This window comes from Cynocephalus volans, chromosome 9 (genome assembly GCF_027409185.1).
Source record: "Cynocephalus volans isolate mCynVol1 chromosome 9, mCynVol1.pri, whole genome shotgun sequence".
NCBI lineage: Eukaryota > Metazoa > Chordata > Mammalia > Dermoptera > Cynocephalidae > Cynocephalus > Cynocephalus volans.
This window is the reverse complement of record NC_084468.1, coordinates 70,691,766-70,716,723: the sequence shown is the minus strand read 5'-3', so window position 1 is coordinate 70,716,723 and position 24,958 is coordinate 70,691,766. Positions and strand designations below refer to the sequence as shown.

Below are 24,958 nucleotides of genomic sequence, written 5' to 3'. Positions count from 1 at the left end.
TTCTCTTGTTTTTATTGTAGTGGTTTATACATTAAAATTTTTAATTATTGCTTTACCTATCATTTTATTAGTTTTGAGAGGATACTAAGATAAATGTGTACTTAACCTGCCAAGTTTAACTTAAAATCCATGACCCATATTTATCTGCAGGAAGACTGACAGCTTATTGGCCTACCTAAAAAAAAAGAAAAATCTGCTTTTTAAGAACATTCAGTAGAATCTTTTATAAAAAGACCAAGAGAAAAGAGAGATACAAAACCAATTTAGCTGGGCAAAAATAGAAAGTTTAGTGAAAATGATTATGTGCTACCTATGTGGAAATAATGTGAGAAAAATTGCTGTAAAATACTTCAATTGCATTTCATCTTTTACTGATCTGCTTCTACTCAACCGGCTTCAAAGTGGAAGTCATTTTTTCTCCATGAAGTCATGAAAATAAAATGCATATATACATAAAGCTGGGATTTGTTTGGAAGGTAAGCCAGTAAGGTGCAATAAAATCTCTTAAATTTTTTTGGCCATAGTTTTCTGGGATTTAGATGTTGCCTCTTTTCCTGTAAGAAAGACGCATAACACATCTAATGAAAAATAATAATACACCCATTGATAGGATGGATTATGTATCCCTATAACCTTATCACTATTACTACCTGGAAATGCTAGATAAAATATAAGAAACAAACTTTTAAATGCATAACTGAATTTGGAAGAAAGTAAGAGTAAGGCCAGGTGCAGGAACCTAGAAAAGCAGTGAAGATTCACACTGATGCTGCAGTTCCTCTGGATTTGGGAGGGTGCTGAAGGTGTTGGCTTCTGTCATCCAGGGTTTAGGATTTTAGTGCTTACAGGGGATTGTAGGCTAAGCCTTGCACATGAGGAATGCAATGGAACTACACTGAGTTTCCATCCTTCCTGTTAACCAAGCTCAAAGCTTGGAAGTTTTCCTTGACTTTCTCTCTCACTCCATATTCAATGTGTCAGTAACTCCAGTTCACTCCACCTTCAAAATATATCCAGAATCCAACCACTTCTTACCACCAATATGGTAGACAATATTGTTTAGTTATCTACAGCGTTACCATTTTCTTTGCTCTTTATTTTTTGCTGAAACTCAGACTTTTCATCTGTCTATCTGAAATACTTTCTTTACAATTTCTTTTGGTGCAGATGTGACAAAGGCCCCACCTATCCACTGAAGATGTGAGCTCCCCTTCCATAACGTAGAGTTGTTGCTGGCAAGAGACTGACCACAGACCACATTTCTCAGGCACCTCACCCCACCCTATGCTGCACCCCTTGCACCTAAGGAAAGCTATGAAACTAATTTTTACCAGTGGAATGTGAGTAGAAGTAATGGGTGTCACTTTTGGGCTGAAGTGGCTAATAAGCAAATGTGCTTTCTCCACTCCCTGTTTAACCAACTGCCACCTGAAACTGAAAGACTCTGAGGGCCAAGGCAATGGTAGAGTGACAAAATGGAAAGAGCTTGGATTCCTAAACAACCATGTAGAAGTCTACCCACTGAAAACCTGCCTTAGTCTATTATACAAGCAAGAAACAAACCTCTACTGAGTTAGACCCCTGAAAATTTGAGTTATGTTTGTACAGCATCTAGTATTTATCTAATAATGAAATTGGTACTAGGATGAGATGTTGTCATTACAAAACTCTAAAATGTGGCATTGGCTTAACCATCAGGTGAAGAAACTAATATTAGAGCTGGAAGGATAAAGATGCATGCTATGCAGAGCAAAACGTTTGCTAAAATGATCACCTGTGATAACTTGGAAGGCAGACAAAATGTCTATGAGTTTGTCACTTTAGAAGAAAAGGATGGGAAACAGAATGGTAATAGTGTGGGTTCTTATTACTAGCTTTATTTAGCAAGGCAATAACTGGCTGGTATGCAAGGCAAAATGAAAAAGAATAAATAGGATTCATCCACCTTTCCTCTTTGCCTCAACTTCCTCCTTCTGGTCTTGGACTCTACCTACTGTCTCTCCAGGTTCACCCCCCTCCACATGGACCTTGGGTCCCTTCTTTCCTCCTCCCTCCACTATTCTTTCAGCTACTTTCTCTCTTACTGATATTTTCAATTTCTCCTTTTAAAATAAGCCTACATCCACTTGTGGAACATTGAAAGGTTGGATAAACTGATGGCTTTTTGGTCCAAACAATAGGAAAGAAGAATGAAAAGGTCTTTTAATGATAAATGCCCATTAAGATTCTGCCCTGCCTCAATAACAAACAAACCTATTAAAAAGGTCAGGCAAAGGTTGGTTAGAGCACAGTGTTGCAACACCAAGGTCAAGGGTTTGGATCCCTGTACTGGCCAGCCACACACACACACACTCAAAAAAAAAAAAAAAAAAAAAGCAAAGGACATGAATAGATATTCCTCGAAAGAAGATATACAAATGGCTAACAAGCACATGAAAAGATGCTCAACATAATCAGTCATTAAGGAAACGCAAATAAAAACCACAATGAGATACCACTTCATACCCACTGGGATGACTATAATAACAATTTTAAAAAGGGAAATAAGTGTTAGAAAGATGTGGAGATAAATACACTCCGACGGATATACAAAAAAAAAAAAAATTGAAAACTGGTGCTTTCAATTTTGAACACTGGAATACTGGAATATTTTTCAGCCATAAAAAGGAATGAAGTGTTGTACATGCTACAACATGGATGAAGCTTGAAAGCATCACGCTAAGTGAAAGTAGCCAGATCCAAAGATCACATATGATTAATTTATATGAAATATCCACAATTGATAAATCCATAGAGATAGAAAGCAGATTAGTGGTTATAAGAGGTGGAGAGTGATGGCTTAATAGGTATGAAGTTTCCTTTCTGGGCTGCTGAAAATGTTTTGGAATTAGGAGTGATAGGTATACAATACTGTGAATGTACTAATTGTCACTGAATTGTATACTTCAAAATGTTAATTTAATGTTATGTGAATTTTACCTCAATTAAAAAAAAGATTCTGCTCTGCAACAGAAATTAGATTAAGTGTGTAGGCTTCCTATTCAAGCCTAGTGGCCTCAAGGTAGTTGCAAATAAAGAAAGGTTAGGAGTCAGAAAATAGAAATAACCATAAGCACAGGACAGAGCAAAAGTACTATATGAGAATACAACTGCACATGGCATACTGTATGAGTATATACTTTTTATACACTGCTAGACTCAGTATTTTGAAGTAACAATGATTAAATTGTAACATACTGAATCCAACAACACATACAAATAATGTGCATTTCATCACATTAACAGATTAAAGAAGAAAAAATGTAGACAAAGGTTTTGATAAAATTCAACAAACACCCTTTCATGATAAAATTTCTTAGCAAGTGAGGAGTAGAAAGGAGCTTTTATAACCTGGTAAAGGATATCTATCAAAATCTGAATATAAATTTAACACTCAATTGGGAGGCATTAGAAATACTAATTTCCAGTCAAGAACAAAGTATTTTAGACATAACCATTTCTATTCAATATTTTACCAGATGTCCTAGCTAATGTAGTAAGAGAAGGAAAAAAGAAATATGTATTGAAAAGGATGAAAATAATCTTGTCCTTATTTATTTATGATATGATTTCTCTCTAGAAAATGCAAAGACAAAAACACACACAGAAAAAAAAAAGACAAAAAAAAAAAAAGATAAAAAAAAATAAAGAACACAAAGACATCTATAGACAAATAATATTACCATAAAAGGGTTCAGCAAGATTTGGGTTCCAAAATCAGTATACAAAAATTGACTGTGTTCCTATTATCAAAAAATTTTTTTGAAAATGCAGTTTAAAAAATATTATTTATAATAGCAACAAAACTGTAAGATATGAAGGAATAAATCTCACAATATGTGTACAATACCTTTATGAAAAAAAAGTTAAAACCGTATTGAGACATTTTGAAAGAGACCTAGAAAAATGAAGAGACATAGCATGTTCAGAGATGTGAAAATAATGAAGATGTCAATTCTTACCATGTTAATGTTATTTCAATTTTTAACATACCAGTATTTGTGTGTGTGTTGTGTGTGTGTGTGTGTGTGTGTGTGTGTGTGTAATTTGAGAGGTAGATTCTAAAATGCATTAAATGAGACTGAAACAAGCCTTGCCAACCGAAATTCCAAAAAATATAAAGTAGGTGAACTTGCCCTACAAGATACTTCTTATAGAGCCAAAGTAACTAAAATGGTATAGTACTGGCCCAAGGACATATAAATAGACCAGTAGAATAGATAATATAAATCAAAAGAAAAAAAATCATTTGCATGTGAAAACTATATATGACAGTGTCAGCATTACAAATCAAATAGGAAAGAATGATCTATTCAAAAAACGATGTTTGGACAAGTTATTTCTACAGAAAGTAATAATTGATTCCTACCTTATATCATATGCAAAATAAATTCCAGGTGTTTTAAAGATCTATGTCTGAGAAGCAGAATTTAAAACTTTTAGGAGACAATGTAAGAGTGTCTTTATAACCTGGGGAAGGGAAAGAATTCTTAAACAAGACACAGAAATCATAAGCCATGAAAGACAAGACTGATAAATTTGACTACATGAAGGTTAAACACTTTTGTCATAAAACAATGATACTATACACAAAGTTAAGTAAAGCCACATACAGGGAGAACATATTTACACTTTATACAACTAAGTAAGTATTAGTATGAAGAATTGAATACATACACTCATTCTTCATCCTAATACTTAAAGATTAGTTCATATATGTGACAAATTACTAAAAAAGATAGACTCCATTAACAGACAATTCACAGAAGAAACTCTAATGATTACAAAACATAAAAATTGTTCACTGTCATTCAAAATTAGGGAAATAGAAATTCAGACTAAAATTATTTTTTCTCCACCACACATTGTTATTTTTTTTGGCGACTGGCCGGTAAGGGGATCTGAACCTTAACCTTGATGTTATAAGGCTGTGCTCTAACCAACTGAGATAACTGGCCAGCACCCTCCCCCCCCCATACACACACTGTTAAAAATTGAAATCTGGTTATCCCAAATATTGGAAAGACTGTGGAGTGACAGGAACTCTCATATACCATTGGTGAAAGTATAAATTGGCATAACATTTTGGAGAACACTCTTGAAATATCTGGTAAAATTAAAGATGCACATCTTTTAAGATTCAGCAATTCTATTACAATGTATATATTGGAGAGTGAAGGTCTCCAAAGTCGGGTGCAAGCACACCAGTGGGTTGCATAAGATGATTTATTAGAGAGAAGGAAAATATTAGAACCTTTATTTACTTTAATCTAAAAATAAAAAGGAAATGAAAATGTATTAATGCTTAACATACAGATAAGCACTAACACCTTCTCTAGGTCTGTATGTAAGATGGTATATCATGAAAGTTATGGTGTTTTTGGGTAAGAGTGGAAATTCCACAACACTAAAGAGTTGACTACTGCATACTCCTTTATTCATCTAGTTTTAGTGTATTACAATTCTGCACTTTACATGCATATGGTTAAGTGAGTTTATGGGTACTATTACTTAGTTTTAACAAAACTAAAAAGTGGACATGTGGCTTAAAAAGAATACTAATAAGGCAAACATAAACAACAAGAAAATGGTGAAGGACGATATATATACCTCAATATGAATACTTTATCTGCCATATTTAGAGGTTAAAAAAATAGTGATGTGTAATCAGATTTGATTTTTAATCACATTATTATCACTAAAATACATTATTATCATTATTCTTTTTTTTTCTTTATTTTTGTGACTGGCAAGTATGAGGATCTGAACCCTGACCTTGGTGTCACATGGCTGTGCTCTAACCAACTGAGCTAACCAGCCAGCCCATATTATTTTTCTTAATGGGAACAGATGGTTTTTATTTTCTGAAGAAAAAAAAATTATTTAACATTTTATTTAATCTTCATTCCATTCTTTTAATTTCTATTTTCTCTGTTTTATAATATATAACATTATAGAAGAACATATATAATTTATACATATATTTAAATGTATTCTCAAGAATATTTTATGAAGAAGTATGCATGATCAAAAAAATCTGTAGACCACTGTCCTAGAAACATTTTTGCAAAGTGCACAACAGACATGTACAGTGGTATTCAATGCACAGATTCAACTGGAATCTACATTAATATTTATTAAAATGAGAAAGTATAAGTACATTGTATTTTTTAAAATAGTAGTGATATAGTATATGAAGATAGGTTGACAAATTAGAGTTAACTATCAAAATGAATACATTTTTAAAAAGATAATGTTGAACTAAAAACTCAGGTTCCAGAGGATATGTACATTATAATGTCATAAATACAAAGCAAAAAAAATGCAAACCAATATTATATATTCTTTATCAACATATACAAATATAGCAGAGGAATCAAAACATTCATAAAAATGATTTATATAAAATTCATGATAGTTCTTCTGCTGAGGGCATGGAACGGGCTTGGGAAGGGTATACAGGATACTTAAATTATATCTATAATTGTATTTCTTTAAAAACAAAGAGACAAATCAAATAAAGCAAAATATTAAGGCCCAATAAAGTAGGGTGATGATTACAAGGGTAGTAGATATATTATTCTCAAAACTTTTTCATATGCTTGAAATAAATCTCTCATAATAAAATAGTTTAACTCTCAGAATTCCTATTTTCTCTGACACACATAGTATTTATTTATTTAAAAGATGATTGGTAAGGGGCTCTTAACCCTTGACTTGGTGTTGTCAGCACCACACTCTCCCAAGTGAACTAACCGGCCATCCCTATGTAGGGATCCGAACTTGCGGCCTTGGTATTATCAGCACCACACTCTCCCAAGTGAGCCACAGGCCGGCCCCAAACACATAGTATTTAAATATCATACATGCTTCCTAACACAATGGAATGAGGCAATATTCATCGTGGAATTTTATGACTGTAATTCCAAAAGACTTTGTAAGAATACTTTGTACTCCACTGCTTTGCTATTATACTTTACCCATCTATTATGACACTTAACACATACTTTATATTGCAGTTAGGTTTATACAGATCTATCTCCTGAAGTAGGTTAAATTGTGACAAATATCTTATTTTATTCTATTATTCTTGAAGATGACCTGCATAATATCTTGTATCTAATAGGCCTCCAAAGAATGTTTATTAATTAATATAGAAGAATCTAAATGATTTAGATACTATTATCTGCACTCATCCATTATAACTTTTATAAAGTACAATTGCAATCCTAGATAATGATTTACATTATTAATTCTTATTTGTAGATTATATAATTTTTGTTTGTTTGTTTGTTTGTGGCCAGTACAGGGATCCAAACCCTTGACCTTGGTGTTATCAGCACCACGCTCTACTGAGTAAGTTAACCGGCCAGCCCAGATTAATAAATTGATGTGACCTTATCTTTCTCCTGCTGCAAAAATAATGTAGAGGATTGCTATGTTCAAATAAATAGAATTTTATTTAATTAACATCAAGTACTTATTAAGTGTTGAGGTTGTGGCTATCATATTCAACATTATATTTTTAGTAATAATACAGTGCCTTTAAGATAAAAAATATCTGAAAAATATTTGTTGAATAAATCAATAAGTAAAAGATGCAGATATGGCAGACAGGGGAGAGTAACAAACAGCATGGGCAATTAGGAGATGACATGTGGGTTGGGTTTTGATGGATGAGTAGAAGTTTTCCAGGGCAAGGGAAAAGAGAAGGAACAGCATGTATAAAGGTATGAAAAAATGCAACGTGTAATTTGGAGAATTACAAATAGTTTGGTATTTTTTGAGATTTATAAACAGCAAGGCATCGACCTCTGGGTGGTATGACTGGCTACTATGTTGGGGAGGGTGGACTCTACCCTGTGTGGACAAAAGGGTACCACCAAAGGGTTTTAAGAAGGCCATAGGTAATCACATTTACATTTTAAAAGATCACTCTGGTGCCAGTGTGGAGATCAACTGGAGTGGAGTAGAACTAAAGATAGGGAGAATTATAAAATATGGGGATTACCACAGTCGGAGGAAGGAGGGGAAGGGGAGAGAGTGATAGAGAGAGTGAGAGAGAGCGTGCACGGGAGCACTAGGAGTGAGACAGTGAGTGGCATGGGGATGGGCAGAAGGGGAATTTAAAAAAGATTTAGCCATTCTGTGGAATACTATTCAACAACAAAAAGGAATGAAATATTAACACACACAATGAATGGCATGAATAAATATCAAAAACGTTACGCCAAGTGAAAGCAGTCAAACACAAAAGCCTATGTACTGTATGATTCTATTTATATGAAATCCTAGAAAAGGCAGAACTATAGTGACAGAAAGTGGATCGGTGGTTGGCTGGGGTTAGAGGTGGGGGAAGTGTCAATTCAAAGGGCATGAGGAAGATTTTAGCATGAAAAATACTATTTTACATCTTGACTGTGGTTACACACTTACATAATTACCAAATTCATCAAATGCTACATTTAAATAGGTGAATATTATTAAATGTAAGTAACACTTTAATAAGTTTTTTTAAAGTGAAAGAAAGAAAAACAAAGATTTAGGAGGTAGAATCAATAGAACTAGGTATAAGCATATTTTGCTTTACATTGTGGTTGTGTTTCTAGAAAAGATGTGTAAAAATAAAATTGAAAATATCCTGAGGGAACTATCCAAATTAGTTTTCAAACTATTTTCAGATTGAGAGTTTCAAACACATACAGAAGTTGACAGAATGATATAATGAACCCCTATATACTCAACATCCAATTTTAACAATAATCAATTCATGGCCAATTTTGTTTCATTTATACACTGTTTTCCTTCTCTCCTGATCCTCAGTTATTCTGAAGCAAATGCCACACATAATATTATCTTGACAATGAACATTTTAAAGTCTAATAAGTAATGACACTTTTAAAAACATAACTACAGTACCACTATTAGACCTAAAAAATTAATCATTCCTAAGTGTTTTCTAATATCCAGCTAGAATTCAAATATACAATTTTCTGACAGAGTTACAAATTTTCATTTTTATAGTTTGTATTAATCAAAATCCAAATAAGGGCCATGTATTGCAACTGGTATACTTTTTAAGTCCATTTTTTATAAATTCTCTTTTCTTCCTTGCAATTTATTTGTTGACCAATCTGTATATTTCTTAATGTAAGAAATCCTTTTATTATGTAAATAAGCACCTCCTAATTTAATGGGTTTCTTTATTTGGATTGTTTTATAATTACTCTTTTAATATTTTAGTTGCATTCCAAGAATGTTTTGATAAAGCCATAGATTGCTGACATATTTTTGCTTTTGGCAATTTGTCTCAAGGGCAGTAATCCTATGACTAAGAGGAGTTTGGACATTGACAAAGGTGTGAATCACTTACAGTTGTTTGGAGATCATCTGTTCTACCAAGGAATATATTCAGTGTTTCTTCTCTTTCCAAAATTGTATCAATATTTTGTGTCATAACATTTTTTACATCAGTCACTTGACTCGCTGTGGAAATAGTGCTGTCATCTTGATTTTTATTGTATTTCATCTATATAAAAGTGAAACTCAAATTTTATTTTTTATAAATGAAATCCATGGTAATATATTGTACAAATTGGAATAAAAGTATCAAAGGCACATCTCACTTGTACTTCAGCATAAGGAATCAACTAAACTTCAAATTGTCCCATCTTAATCTTAACAAAAAAGGGGGAAGGGAAGGGAGACAATGTATTCAATCAGCAGTGGAAGGTTTCTTTTTAAAAAAAAATCTAAATTTTTTTTTTAAAAAATAGACTTTAGATTTTAGAGCACTTTTAGGTTCATGTAAAATTGAGCAGAAAGTCAGAGATTTCCCATATACTCATACCCACCCACAGCTTCCACATACCCACAGCCTTCCCATCAATATCCTGCACCAGAGTGGTACAATTGTTACAACTGATGACCCTACACAAACACATTATCACCCAGAGTCCATAGTTTACATTAGGGTTCACTCTTGGTGTTGTGCATTTTGTGGGTTTGGGCAAATGTACAATGACATGTATCCACCATTATAGTATCATACAGAATAGTTTCACTGCCCTTAAAATCCTCTGTGCTTCACCTATTCATGATTCCCTCCTCCTTAGGCCCTGGCAACCATTGATTTTTTTTTTTTTTACTGCCTCCACAATTTGCTTTTTCCAGAATGTCATATAGTTGGAATCATACGGTGTGTAGTCTTTTCAGATTGGCTTCTTTCACTTAAAGTTTCCTCATGTCTTTTCATGGCTCGATAGCTCATTTCTTTTTAGCACTGAATAATTTTCCATTGGATGTACCACAGTTTATTTATCCATTCAACTACTGAAGGACATTTTGGTTGCTTCCAAGTTTTGGCAATTATGAATAAAGCTGCTGTAAACAGCTAGTTTTTGTGTGGACATGTTTTCAACTCATTTGGGCAAATATCAAGGAGCACAATTGCTGGACTGTATGGTAAGAGTATGTTTAGTTTTGTAAGATACTGCCAAACTGTCTTCCAAACTGGCTGTACCATTTTACATTCCCACCAGAAATGCATGAGAGTTCCTATTACTCTATATCCTTGGCAACATTTGATGTTATCAGTCTTTTGGATTTTGGCCATTCTAATAGCTATGTAATGGTATTTCATTGTTGTTTTAATTTGCAATAATTCTTGTGCTTATTTTGTCATCTGTGTATCTTTTTTGGTGGGGTATCTGTTCAGGTCTTTTGCCCATTTTTTAATCGGGTTTTATGTTTTCTTATTGTTGAGTTTGTTGTATATTTTAGATAACAATTCTCTATCAGACTTTTTGCAAATATTTTCTCACAGTCTGTGGCTTGCCTTCTCATTTTCCTGAGAGTGTCTTTCACAGATCATTTAAATTTTTTAAAGTTTAAAATATTTTTTTTAAACAAGTTCTGTATTTCCTGAGTGTCTAAGCAAAACAGTGTATATTCTTTGGAAATAATGTTTTGCTAAAAAGAAAATCCTAATATTAATTTTTCATTTTTAGTGTTTTGCTGGTAGATTAAGTAATTTGTTTCAATCCTGAAATCCTCTATAGCTCAATCCATGGTGTTAAGACAGGATCAGTGTGCACAGGGCCTCCACATAAGAGGTAATCAATACATATTTACTAAACGAAGCAATGATTTGACATTTGTCTAGGCTCCGAATGTGTGAAAACTGACTTGAAGAGTTATAAAGGATGAGTAGGACATAGGCAATAAATAGTTCGTCCTCTCTGGAGTTCTAAATTTGCTGCACTTTGTCCACTCACCAACCTGGCCATTCTCAGTTTCATGTTTCCAGTGCTGCCATGCCATCTCATGTGTGACGTGTGCTGTATGTGCTGTATGTGAAGAGGGCTACAGATCGATAATCCCTTCTTTTAAAAACACCGTTTCTGTGTTTTTTTTTTAGGTGGTCATCATAGTGAGAAGACATTCTCTTGTCAATATCTTGAGCTTTGTCCCTAATCAGCAATGTTTCTGAACCTGCCACAAGACAGTGGCTGTACTTTTCCATTTTTTTCAGAGATCTCTACATTGCATCTTCCATAAAAAGAGTTTTATATAGTATATGTACTTTTTAGAAGTCAGAAGAGCAGATATATTTTGAGTACATTTTTAAACTAAGAACTGCTCATGTATAGATAATTTAGATTTGAGCATAGTTATGCTAGTTTAACATAATAAAAATACATTATTAAACATACTTAAGAAGATTAATGATTGCTTGCCCTTGATATCCAGCATGAGAGGTTACAGTAAACATGGTATAGCACGTTTAAGTTTTTATTCAGGTTTCTATTCTTTTTTCTCATGAAATAAAGTTTTTAATTTTAATGTAGTCCAGCTTATTAATTATTTCTTTCATTGATCATGTTGTACCTAAAAAGTCATCTTCATACCCAGGGTAACCTAGATTTTTTCCTGTGGTATCTTCTAGGAGTTTTGTTTTGCATTTATGTTTAGGTCTATGATCCATTTTGAGTTAATTTTTGTGAAGCATGTAAGGTATGTGTCTAGTTTCATGTTTAGGAATATGGATGTCTAGTTGTTCCAGGATCATTTGTTGAAAAGACTGTCTTTTCTCCATTGTATTGCCTCTGCTCCTTTGTCAAAGGTCAGTTGACTATGTTTATTATTTAGTCATAAATATAGTCATATGTCCTTTATATCATTTCTGCCATTCATTTCACTTATTATAATCATTGAATATATTGTTGCTATGATTATTTTGAACAAACTATTACCTGTTAGATCAATTAAGATTAAGAAACTAAAAGTTCATATTTTACCTCTAACTATTCCTTCTCTGATGTTCTTCATTTCTTTACATTTATATTTTCTCTATTTTGTCCCACTAGTCTATGTTTATTCTTTCATCAAAACCACACTGTCTTGATTACTATAGCTTTATAGTAAGTCTTGAAGTCATGTAGTGTCAGTCCTCCAACTTTGTTCTTCTCTTTCAATATTGTGTAAGCTGTTTCTGGGTCTTTTACCTCACCATATAAACTTTAGTATTAGTTTTTTTTAACATCCACAAAATACCTTGCTGGTATTTTGATTGGGATTGCATTCAATCTGTAGATGAAGTTGGAAAGAACTGTCATGGGATACCCCTCCATTTATTCAGTTCTTCTTTGATTCTTTCCTCAATGTTTTGTAGTTTTCCTCATATAGATCATGTGCATATTTTATTAGATTTATACCTAAGTATTTAATTGGGGGGGGTACTAATGTAAATGGTATTGTGTTCTTCATTTCAAATTCCATTTGTTCATTACTGGTAAATAAGAAAGCAATCGACTTTTGTATGCTAACCTTGTACTCTGTAATGTTGCTGTCATCACTTATTAGTTGCAGTTTATTGGTCTATTCTTTAGGATTTTCTATGTAGGCAATCATGTCATCTGCAGTTTTATTTCTTCCTTTCCAGCCCATATATGTTTTATTTCCTTTTCTTGTCTTATTGCATTCAACTCTGATGCTGAAAAGCAATGGTGAGAGGGGATATCTTTCCCTTGCTCCTGATCTCAATGAGAAAGCTTTGAGTTTCTCTCACCATTAGGTATGGTGTTAGTTGTTTCTTGTAGATATTCTTTACCAAATTGAGGAAGTTCCTCTTTATTTCAAGTTTACTGAGAGTTGTTATTAAGAATGGGTGTTGGATTTTGTCAAATATTTTCTCTGCATCTATTACTATTGATAACGATTATCTTCTTTAGCTTGCTGATGTGGTAAATTACATTAGTTGATTTTCCACTGCTGAATTAGCCTTATATACCTGGGATAAATCCCATTTGGTAGTGATGTATAATTCTTTTTCTACATTGTTATAGTCAACGTGCTACTGTTTTGTGAGGATTTTTGCATCTATGTTCACGAGAGATATTGGTCTGTAGTTTTCTTTTCTTGTAATGTCTTTGGTTGTAGAGTAATACTGGCCTCAGAAAATGAGTTAGGAAGTATTCCCTTTGCTTCTATCTTCTGAAAGAGATTGTAGAAAATAGGCACAATTTCTTTCATAAAAGTTTTAGATCCTGTTTTGGAAGGCAATTAATTATTGATTCAATTAATTAATCAATTAATTAAGTTCTGGTGGCTGGCTGGTATGGGGATTTGAACCCTTGACCTTGGTTTCATTATCATGATTCAATTTATTTAACAGATATGGTCTATTTCTGATACACTTGCTTATTCAGTTTTGGCCACCGTGTCTTTCAAAGAATTGGTCATTTCATCTAGGTTAGCAAATTTGTGGGCATACGGCTGGCTGTTCAGAGAATTCTTTGATTATCCATTGTATCTGTATGTATCCTCTTTCATTCCTGATATTACCAATTTGTTTCTTCTTTCTTTTTTTTTAAAATTAGGCTGGCTAGAGTCTTACTGATTTTATCAAACTTTTCTTTTTTTAAGAGCTTATACTTTTTGTAATCAGTAGTCCACAAACTCAGCAATTAAAAACAAAACAACAACAAAACTTTCTGACATCATTATACTAATAGCAAAGTGTCTGGTGTTACACCAGGCAGGGCTGATAGAGGCCTTTGTAGGAGTCTGCTTAGTCTTTTGTCCCTATCTCATGGAATTCTGGCTGAGAACCCTGCACTGTGGGTTTATTTTTGTTTATTGAAACACAGTTGATTGTACTTATCTGTGGGGTACAGAGTTGAATATCAATACTTGTGTGCAATGTGTGATGTCAGATCAGGGTAATTAATATATTCAACATTATACAATGTAATAGTTTTTTTGTGGCCCTTTACTAATTCTTCCTTTACCTCCTTCCACCTCCCCTTTTCACCCCTCTGGTAACCTCAGTTCTGTTCTCTCCTTCTGAAAGTTCACCATATTATTGTGACTGTTGTATCTTTATTTATTTAGCTCCCACTTATGAGTGAAGATGTGGTATTTCTTTCTGTGCCTAGTTTATTTCACTTAACATAATTTTCTTCAAGTTCATCCATGTTGCTGCAAATGGCAGAATTTCATTCTTTTTTGTGGCTGAGTAGTATTCCATTGTGTGTATATATATATACACCACTTTTTCCTCATCCAGTAGTTTGTCAATGGACATTTAGGTTGGTTCCATATCTTGGCTATTCTAAACACAGCTGTATAAATATGGGTGTGCAGGTATTTCTTTGACATGATGATTTCCATTCCTTTGAGTATATACCCAGGAGTGGAATTGCTGGATTGTAGAGCAGTTCTATCTGTAGTCTGTTTTTCATAATGGCTGCACCAATTTACAGTCTCACCAACAGTGTAGGAGGGTTCCTCTTTCTTTGCATCCTCACCAGTATTTGTTAGTCTCTGTCTTTTATCATGTGTCGGCCACTTGTAAAAGGCGAAAGATTTATACGTTTTGAAGAGAGACAACAGTATGTGTCAGCCATTTGTATATCTTACTTTTGAGAAGTGTCTACTCAGCTCCTTTGCCCTTCTTTTAAAAAAATTAATTTTTTAAAAAGAAAATGTAATTTTATTAATATTATTTTTTACATTCTAGGATGTTGTTGCAGAGTAGTTGGGAGGGAAGGGGAGAAAGGGGAAGGAAATGAGATGGAAAGAGAAGGGAGGAGGGTTGGGATTGAGGCCTGTGGCACCCCCTCATTCCCACAGGGGAGAACAGGGGGCTTCCAGCAGTGGCTTGGTCATTGCTGGGTTGGATGCAGATGTCGGGGGAGGGGGGCGGCAAAAACCCTTATCCCCCACCACTCCAGCTCAGGAACCCAGGGCCCTTCTTGCTGTGGCTTGGTGGTCAGTGCTGGGCTGGTTGCACATTTTGGAGGTGTGTGGCCAAGGCCCAAGGCCCCCCAACTGCCCTGGCTTGGGAGGCTCGGGGTGCTTCCTGTGGTAGCTTGGTGTTCACAGCTGGGCTGGCTGTGTTGGAGGTGTGTGGCCGAGGCCCTTGTTCCCCCACTGCCCTGGCTTGGGACGGCCTGGGGTGCTTCCTGTTGCAGTTCGGTGGTTGCCATCTTTTGCTTATTTTTAAATCAGTTTGGGTTTTTTTGCTGTTAAGTTGTTTGAGTTCTTTGTATATTCTGAATTCTAATCCTTTATTGAATGCATAGCTTGGAAATATTTTCTCCCACTCTGTAGGTTGTCTTTTCACTCTGTTAATTGTTTCTTTTGCTGTGCAGGAGCTTTTTCAGTTTGATATAATCCCATTTTTAAAATTTTTTCTTTCGTTGCTTGTGTTTTTGGGGTCAAATTCATAGTCTTTGCCCAGTCCTACTTCCTGAAGTGTTTCCCCTATGTTTTCTTTTAGAAGTTTCATAGTTTCAGGTCTTATATTTAAGTCTTTAATCCATTTTGAGTTGATCTTGGAATATGACAAGAGGTACCAGTCTAGTTTCATTCTTCTACATATGGATGTCCAGTTTTCCCAACAGCATTTATTGAAGCAGTCTTTTCCCCAATGTATATTCTTGGTGATTTTGTCAAAGATCAGTGGGCTGTAAGGGGGTGGGTTGATTTCTGGGTTCTCTATTCTGTTTCACTGCTCTGAGTGTTTTTATGCAGTACCATCCTGTTTTGGTTACTACAGCTTTGTAGTATAATTTGAAGTCAGGCAGTGTTATACCTCCAGCTTTTATTTTTTTGCTCAGGATTGGTTTGGTTATTTGGGATCTTTTGTTGTTCCATATGAATGTCAGGATTTTTTTTTTTTCTATTTCTGTGAGGAATGTCATTGATATTTTGATGGGGATTGCACTTAATCCGTAGATTGCTTTGGCTAGTATGGACATTTTCACAATGTTAATTCTTCCAATCCAAGAGCATGGAATGTCTTTTCATCTTTTTGTGTCCTCTTTAATTTCTTTCAACAGTTATTTGTAGTTCTCATTGTAGAGATCTTTCACTTCCTTGGTTAACTTTATTTCTAGGTATTTTATTTTTCTGATGACTATTGTAAAGGGCTAGCTTTCTTGATTTCTTTTTCTGCTTGTTCATTGTTGGAGTATAAAAATACTACTGATCTTTGTGTGTTGATTTTGTATCCTGCAACTTTACTGAAATTGTTTATCACTTCTAAGAGTTTTTCTGTGGAGTCTAGATTTTTGTATACATAGGATCACGTCATCTGCAAGCAGGGACAATTTGACTTAATCTTTTCCAAGCTGGATGCCCTTTATTTCCATCTCTTGCCTGACTGCTCTAATACTTCTGATAGTATGTGAAATAGGAGTGATGAGGGTGGGCACCCTTGTCTTGTTCCTGTTCTTAAGAGAACAGCTTTCAGTGTTTTCCCATTCAAGATGATATTGGTGGTGAGTTTGTCTTATATGGGCTTTTATTGTGTTGTGACACTTTCCTTCTATACCTAATTGCTGAGAGTCATTATCATGAAGGGATGTTGAATTTTGTCAATGCTTTTTCTGTGTCTATTGAGATAATCATATGGTTTTTGTCCTTGATTTTGTTGATGTGGTGTATCACATTTATTAACTTCTGTATGTTGAACCATCCTTGCATCCCTGGGATGAATCCCACTTGATTGTAGTATGTAACTTTTTTGATGTGTTGTTGCATTGTTTGCTAATATTTTATTGAGGATTTTTGCATCTATGTTCATCAAAGATATTGGCCTGTAGTTTCCTTTTCATGTTGTGTCTTTGTCTTTTTTATTTTTTGTCCCTGTTCTTTGCTTTTCAGTTTTTAAGGTTTCTATTGATATATCCTCAAGCTCAGATTCTTTCCTCAGCTGTTTACAATCTACTAATAAGCTCATAAAAGTTATTCTTCATTTCTGTCAGAGTTTTGGATCTCTAGCATTTCTTTTTAACTCTTTCTTAGAATTCTCTCTCTGCCTACATGACCCATCTGTTCCTGCATGCTGTCTAATTTTCCCATTAGAGCCCTTAGCATATTAATTATAGATGCTTTAAATTTCCAGTCTGATAATTCTAACATCACTGCCATATCTGAGTCTAGTTCTGATCCTTGCTTTGTCTCTTCAAACAGTGGTTTTTGTCTTTCAGTATGCTTTGTAATTTTTTCTTGATAGCCAGACATGAAGTATTGGTTAAAATAAATTCCTATAAATAGGCCGTTAGTGGTATGGTGGCAAGGTGTGTGTGTCGGGGGAGGCATTCTTAATCCTATGGTTAGGGATCAGTCTTTTAGTGAGCCTGTAGGTGTGGGCTGTGGAGAAGCACCACACAAGTGCTTCTCAGTTCACCATGCCCTCCGAGGTGGGACTGGATGGCTAGAGGGGACTAAATTTGGGTATTTCCCCCTATGTGGAAGGCTAGAGGGGGCTAGAGTTGGCATTTTCCTTTCACCAGATTGGCTAGACTCTGATTAAACCCCAATAGGTTAGGTTCTGGTAAAATGGTTTTTCTTGAGGGCAGGCATTGTTAAGAACAGAATGCTTTAGCATATTTCAGAATGGTTATTCCCCACACCCCTGCCAGAGAACAAGAGGATTTTCCTCTGTTCTTCACTGCCAGGACCTGGTAGAACCCCTGGAGGTAAAACTCACAAAAGTGTGTGTGTAGGGGGGACCTATGACTGAGCCCCCCTGAACTTTCTAACTCTCAAACTTGTCCACAATGAGCCTCCAGCAATTTATCAGTTACAGTTTATGTTTTCTTACCCAGGTACTGGTTCATGTGGAGGTTTCCGCTTATGGGTTTATGATCTGGTATGTTGTAAATCTCTGTATTTGTCTGTATGTCCAGTCATTTGCCCTGTGATTTCATTTCTCTGACAGATCTAAGAAGAGTTGTTTATTTTTCAGTTTGTTCAGCACGTCATTTGTTGTTAGGATGGAGTGATGACTTCCAAGCTTATTACATGATACCAGAAACTGGAAGCCAATATAAACATATTTTTAAAGATACATTCATTGTAGCAAAACTAACCAGTCATAAAATGTAAATAAGAATATCCTATTCACAATAGCAAAAAGCAAAATAAAACAGTTTTAGATAACACCTAGGAAAAGTTTAACAAATATGGGTATAAGGCCTATATTCATAAACTATAAAAATTTTATTAAAGAATACAAAATAAAATCTGAATAGTGAGAAATACCTTATAAACATTTCAATCTTCTCCAGAATAATAGAATTAATAAAGTATCAAAATAGAATCTGACAGAATTTTCTTTGGAACTTGAAGAACTGGTAATCAAGTTCATTGTAAAGACTAGAAACACAAGAATAGTAAAAAAAAAAAGATGAAAAGTAATAATAATAAAAACTAATTTACTCTCTCATGTATGAAAATGTACAAAAACTTATAGTAATAAAAATATTATAGTATAGTTACAAGAAAAGACAAATAGACTGGTGAAACAGAATAGAGACTCAAGAAACTGAACCTAATATATGACAAAAATTGGGAAAATTATACAGAAATCATGTTAAGACAAGCAAGTATCCCTTTTGGATAAGATAATGTCTGGACCCTACCTCATGCCATACACAAAAATAAATGCCAAATGGATTAGAGAAGTTTTTTAAGAAGACCAAAAATTAAACACTAAGTAGAAAAAATGACAACATTTTTATAATAAAAGAGTGAGAAAGGCCTTTTAAAGCAAGGCATGATGTCCAGAAAGTTCAAAAGTAAGGATGTGACTAGTAAAAAAATTTAAAACTTCTGTACAGTGAAAGATGTTAAACAAAGATAAAAGACAAATGACAACCTGGGAGAAAATATTTTCAAAACATAAAAGAGTTGATATCCCCTAGAGAAAGAGCTTCTGTATATCAATAAGAAAAGATTAATCACCCATTTCCAAAAAGGAAAGGATCTAAATAGGCAATTCTCAAAAGTAGCACAAATGATTACACATATGAGAAGATGTTCAACCTACTTAATAATTAGAGATATGGAAATTAAAAAATTTGTTAGTGTTGATTAAAATAAAAATACCCACATATTTTCTGATTAGAAATTTCACTTTCAGGAATTTATCTTTTTAAAAATTTTTTATTTATTTATTTTTTATTTTTTTAAAAGATGACCCGTAAGGGGATCTTAACCCTCGACTTGGTGTTGTTAGCACCACACTCAGCCAGTGAGCGAACCGGCCATCCGTATATGGGATCCGAACCCGGGGCCTTGGTGTTATCAGCACCGCTCTCTCCCGAGTGAGCCACAGGCCGGCCCACAGGAATTTATCTTATAGTCACACAAGTGAGCAAAGATATCTGTGTGCGTATGTGTGTGTGTATGAGTGTGTATCTGCATATGTGTATTGCATAAAGATGTTCATTGCACCATGTTAATAGTGAAAAATTAGATACAATTTCCATGTCAATCCATACGGGAATGGTTAAATAAATTATGACACCATGCAGTGGTTCAAAATTGGCAATAAATATATACTAACAAGGAAGATCTGTATGAAAATGTTACATTAAAAAAGTAAGCTGCAGAACAATGTAACGTAATAATTTATTGAACACTTGGTATGTGTCAGGGCACTGTTTTATGCACTTCACACATATTACCTCTTTTAATTCCCAAACCACAATATAAAGTAGTACTCTTATCTTTTATTTTCTAAATATGAAAACTGAGATCGAGGGAAGTTAGTAATTTGCCCTAAGTTACACAGCTAGAGGCAGAACAAGGATTCATACTCATGAAGCTCCAGAGATTAAGCCTTTACCCACTGTATTAATGATCCCAGTTTTGTTTATTTAAAAAAGCATGTATAAACTTGTGTTTATTTATATAGTACAAACACACACACACAAATTCCAGAAGGTTACACACTAAACTGTTAAGAGTGTCCACCTGAGGGCAGGGAGGAAGGTTTGACTCAGATTGTAGAGAGATGTTCATATTTCCTTCACATACTTTTGTATTATCTAACCTTATTAACAAGCATTACTTTTGCAATAAAAAATATGAAAAACCCCTGCTCTTTGGAAAGTGATCGATTGCACCTTAAACAGAACTCTGATCTTGCTGATTACTGAACCATGCAACTTACAGTTGATGTTCTGTGAGAAGCTCAGTACCCAGATGTAGAAAAGGAAGGGTTGTGAGTTGAATTATGTCCTCCAAAAAGATATGTAGAAGTCCTAACTCCAGAGACCTAAGAATGTGACTTTATTCGGAAATAGTGTCTTTGCAGATGTAATGAAGACGAACAGTTAATACTTGATTTTTCTTTTTGTTTCTATTCTCAAGTTTTTCTCCTTTTAAAAATTGTTAGTCTTTTAAAATTTTTTAAAATTCTGATTTAGAATCATCTAAATTTTGCTAATGTATTCATAGTCTATTCAATGACATTTTGTTCATTTATATACATATTCTTAAAATTTCAAAACTACATTTTTTTGTTTTGTGCATTTTGTTAGTTATAAGAAAGTTAATGACTTTGATAAAATTTTCTGCAGAATTAAACTTACCTGGTTAGTTTATAAATGTAAAACAGAAATTCCTTTGATGTAGATATGTTGTTAACTGCTGAAAGTATGCTTATTTTCTCATGGTAACTAGTTTTTACGGAGCTGTGTTAATAATATATTTTGGTTCTGTTAAATTATGCAGAATTCTTCATAAGAAAATGTGTAAATTTAGTACAAAAGCATCTGTACTTGGTTATTTTGTCAGGCATATGCTGAACACACCTATTACGACCTTCAGTGATCATATCCTTGTATAATTCCCTACCCTTGAGTGTGACTTGCTTCTAACCAACAGACGAAGCAAAGGTGATGGGATGTCACTCCTGTGATTATGCCATGTCATATGAAACTTAGTAGACTGTAATGAGAGAGATTCCTCTGCTGGCCTTGAAGATGCAAGTAGCCATGTTGAGGAAGCCCATGTGGCAAGGAACCATCAGTCTCTGAACCTGACAGTGGCTCCCAGCAGACAACAGCAAAAAGTTGCATTCTCATACAGCTGTAGGAAGAAAAATTCTGCCAATGTATTACTCCCTTTCTGTTGCTTATAACAAAATACCTGGAACTGGATAATTTATAAGAAAAAGAAAGTTATTGCTTACAGTTTTGGAGGCTAGGAAGTCCAAAGTGCAGGGAACACATCTAGCGAGGGTCTCCCTGGTGGCAAAAGTGACCCAGGGGTCTCACATGGCAGAAAATGGAACAGAGAGAGACTAACCTCTCATGTGCTCTCTTTTTAAAGCCCTCAGAACCATACCCCTACCACCATTTTACTAATACATTCACTACTACATGGTCCTACAATTCCATCACCTCTTCAAGGCCCCATCTTTCAATTACCATAATAGGATTTACCACCTTCAACGATTACAGTGGGAATTAAGCTTTAATGCATGGACTTTGGGGGACACAATTCAATCAATCCACAGCAGCCAATAAGCTAAATGAGCCTGGAAGCAAATTCTTTGACAGAGCTACCAGGTGAGAACACAGGCTGACTGACACCCTGACTGTAGCCTTGTGAGACCCTGAGCAGAGAATCCAGGTAAGCTGTGCCTGGATTCCTGATCCACAGGAATTGTGAGACAATGTGTGTTCTTTAGCCTGCTAAGTTTGTGGTAATTTGTTACATATAAATAGGAAATTAATAGTTATATTTAAAATATTTTTATTATGAAAAAGTTCAAACATCTACAAAAGTAAAGTGAACAGTATAATGAACCCCTATGTACCCATCACCTAGTTTCAGGAATTGTTAGCCCATGGCCAATTTTGTTCATCTATACTATTACCCCTTCTCCAAATGCATTATTTTAGAGCAAATCCCAGACATTCTACCATTTTAATCCATAAATGCTTCAGTTTGTATCTCTAGAATATACAGCTTCATTTTTCTTAAAAAAATCATTATCACATTTAAAAAATTCTTTAATATCATCAAATATCCAGTTTGTCTATCAAAAATGAATCATAGTTTTTTGATAGATGTTTTTGTTGAACTAGGATCAAAAGTGCACATAATGTATTTTGTTGATATGTCTCAAGACTCTTTTAGTCTATGGGTTCTTATGATTTTTTTCCCCCTTGCAATTTATTTGTTGAAGAAATTAGGTCATTTGTCTTGTAGAGTTTCTCATATTCTGGATTTTGCTGATTACATCACTGCAGTATCTTTTAATGTGGATGCTGATCTATTTCCTATAAACTGGCAGTTGGATCTAAAGTCTTGGTCTGACGTTTTTAGGTAGGAATACTTCATATGTATGCTGTATGCTATGCATTGTGTGACATCTGGAAGCACATTACTGACTGTCTCTCTTATTTTGAGGTAAGGACAAATTAGTGGGTTTAGGTGTTTTGAGCCTGTTTCATCCATTATGAAGTTCCTCATCAGCTTTTCACCTAATTTTTTCTTCTTCAGTTATTGACGATGACTGCCTAGGTCCATTATTTTATTAGGGATTACAAAATGGTGTTATTTTATCACCTCTTCATCATGTATTCGCTGAAATACTTCGAAAAGGAAAAAAACAACTTTTCCCTATCAACTATTTCGTTGCTTTGAGATACGGTTTACATAAGAAAGTCAGAATAAATTCCTGACTCTTTCAATTATCAGTTTTCAGAGTAATGAGGTAGATGCTTAGTATCTTTCCAAAGTTGACTGATAAAATATTTTCTCACACCTTGGTAATACTGAAGACTTCACGGAGTTTAATGTTGTGCAACTATCACCACAGTCCATCTCCAGAACTTTTTTTTTAACTTTCCCGAACTGAAGCTCTGTACACATTAAAGCTAACTGCCCATTCCTCCCTCCTCCTGATCTCCTGCCAACTACCCTTCTACTTCCTGTCTCTATGAACTTGACTACTCTATATATTTCATATAAGTGGAATCATACAGTATTTGTCCTTTTGTGACTGTCCTACTTCAACTTAGTAGGGTCTACTTCAAAAATTTTTAATTTAATAGTATTTTGTAATAATGTAAAACATTTACATGGTTCCAAAGTCAAATTTGCAAAAAAAGTTTTATACAGAGAGGTCTAGTTTCTATTGTTGTCACCTCAACCCTTCTTCCCTCCCCCATCTCCACAGAGGTAACCACTTAAATGTTTTTGGTTTATCCTTCTCATCTTTTTTAAAATTGTAAGTAAACAAATACATATATTTGTATTTATTCTCTCTTTCTTAAATGGTTGCATATAAGAATGGTAAATAAATAACAGTATACCACACATACTTTCTCTATCTTACTTTATCAACTTGTCAATATATCATGAAAATCATTCTTTCTTATTCTATGGAGATAGTTCTTATTCATTGTCATAGCTCTTAATTTAACACTGATAATGTCTAGGAGTACAATTTGAGGTTACATACCATATACTTTCCTAATATTTGTTGAAAATCTGCAGCAACTGCATTTGAAGGAGAAAAATGTTCTTGTGACATCAAAGGATTTCTCGTAAAAGTATCACTAACCTGGGGAAATTAATGAAAATATGTAACCTATATAGATCATTTCAACCGGAGAATTACAGACCAAATGTTCATTTGAAGCAAAGTCTGGCAGAAACTTGAAAATAAAAGAAGCCACATTTATGGTTTTTTGGTGGCAAGGCATCCTTTCTAGTTAAAGATGTAGTATTTATGAAAACTGTTTGCCCCAGTCTTATCCACTGCTGCTCTACAGTATGATTACGGGTACTACCTTTATTCTTTGATATATCTGAGGACTTGAGGGAAAGAGCAGATGTTCAACTCTGGCAGACAAGGAAAGATGGGAGTCCATAATATTTTCTAAATAGTGGCTTTCATTTTCCCCTCCTTCCCCTACTCTCAAAATCTATTCAACAATAACAAAACAATGCTAACTAAATGTCATGACACTATTTTTCAAATCATAGTTATAGGACATTTCAAGATCTCAAGAGGGCCGACCCCATGGCGCACTCGGGAGAGTGTGGCGCTGGGAGCGCAGGAGCGCTCCCGCCGCGGGTTCGGATCCTATATAGGGATGGCCGGTGCGCTCACTGGCTGAGCGCGGTGCGGCCGGTCACAAAAAAGACCAAAAAAAAAAAAAATCTCAAGAACAAATTCTGACAGAAAAATGTTTTATTTCTGAATAGAAAGAAGCAGTGGTAAAAATTACGTGGTTAGCAATTTTGTATCACCTGGTTTTAGAAAGGTATTAAAGTTGGGGTGTTTTGTCATAATGGGCAGAAAGAAAAAAAATTTAGGGTGTGTTCAGTTAAATAGCTAACAGTGTTGAGGATCTGGACTCTAGCAATTGTCTAGGCATAACTGTCGAGTGAAGTACAATGTTTAGGCCTTATAATCCTTGACTCTATATATAGTTACAGTTTGAAGCTGTGTTAAAGCAACTCAATATGTTAAACAGATAAAATATATGCATGGTTCATGAATGAGGCTGGAGAATAAATATTAGTAACTATAGTATAGCTGACTGATTTTTCCACTAATACATCTTATTAAAATATTTATCCTGAGTTATATATTTGT

The 24,958-nt window shown here is 34.4% G+C and overlaps 1 protein-coding gene across 1 annotated transcript in view; it reads right to left on the bottom strand.

The window, feature by feature from the left end:
* Positions 1 to 24,958, bottom strand: part of LOC134386637 (uncharacterized) — a 38,251-nt gene that overhangs the window by 4,467 nt on the left and 8,826 nt on the right. The window contains exons 4-5 of the mRNA XM_063108863.1: positions 23,816 to 23,917; positions 9,413 to 9,568 (exon numbers count right to left, since the gene is read on the bottom strand). Of these exons, the coding sequence (XP_062964933.1) occupies positions 9,413 to 9,568; positions 23,816 to 23,917 (258 nt within the window). The remainder of the gene's footprint in view (positions 1 to 9,412; positions 9,569 to 23,815; positions 23,918 to 24,958) is intronic.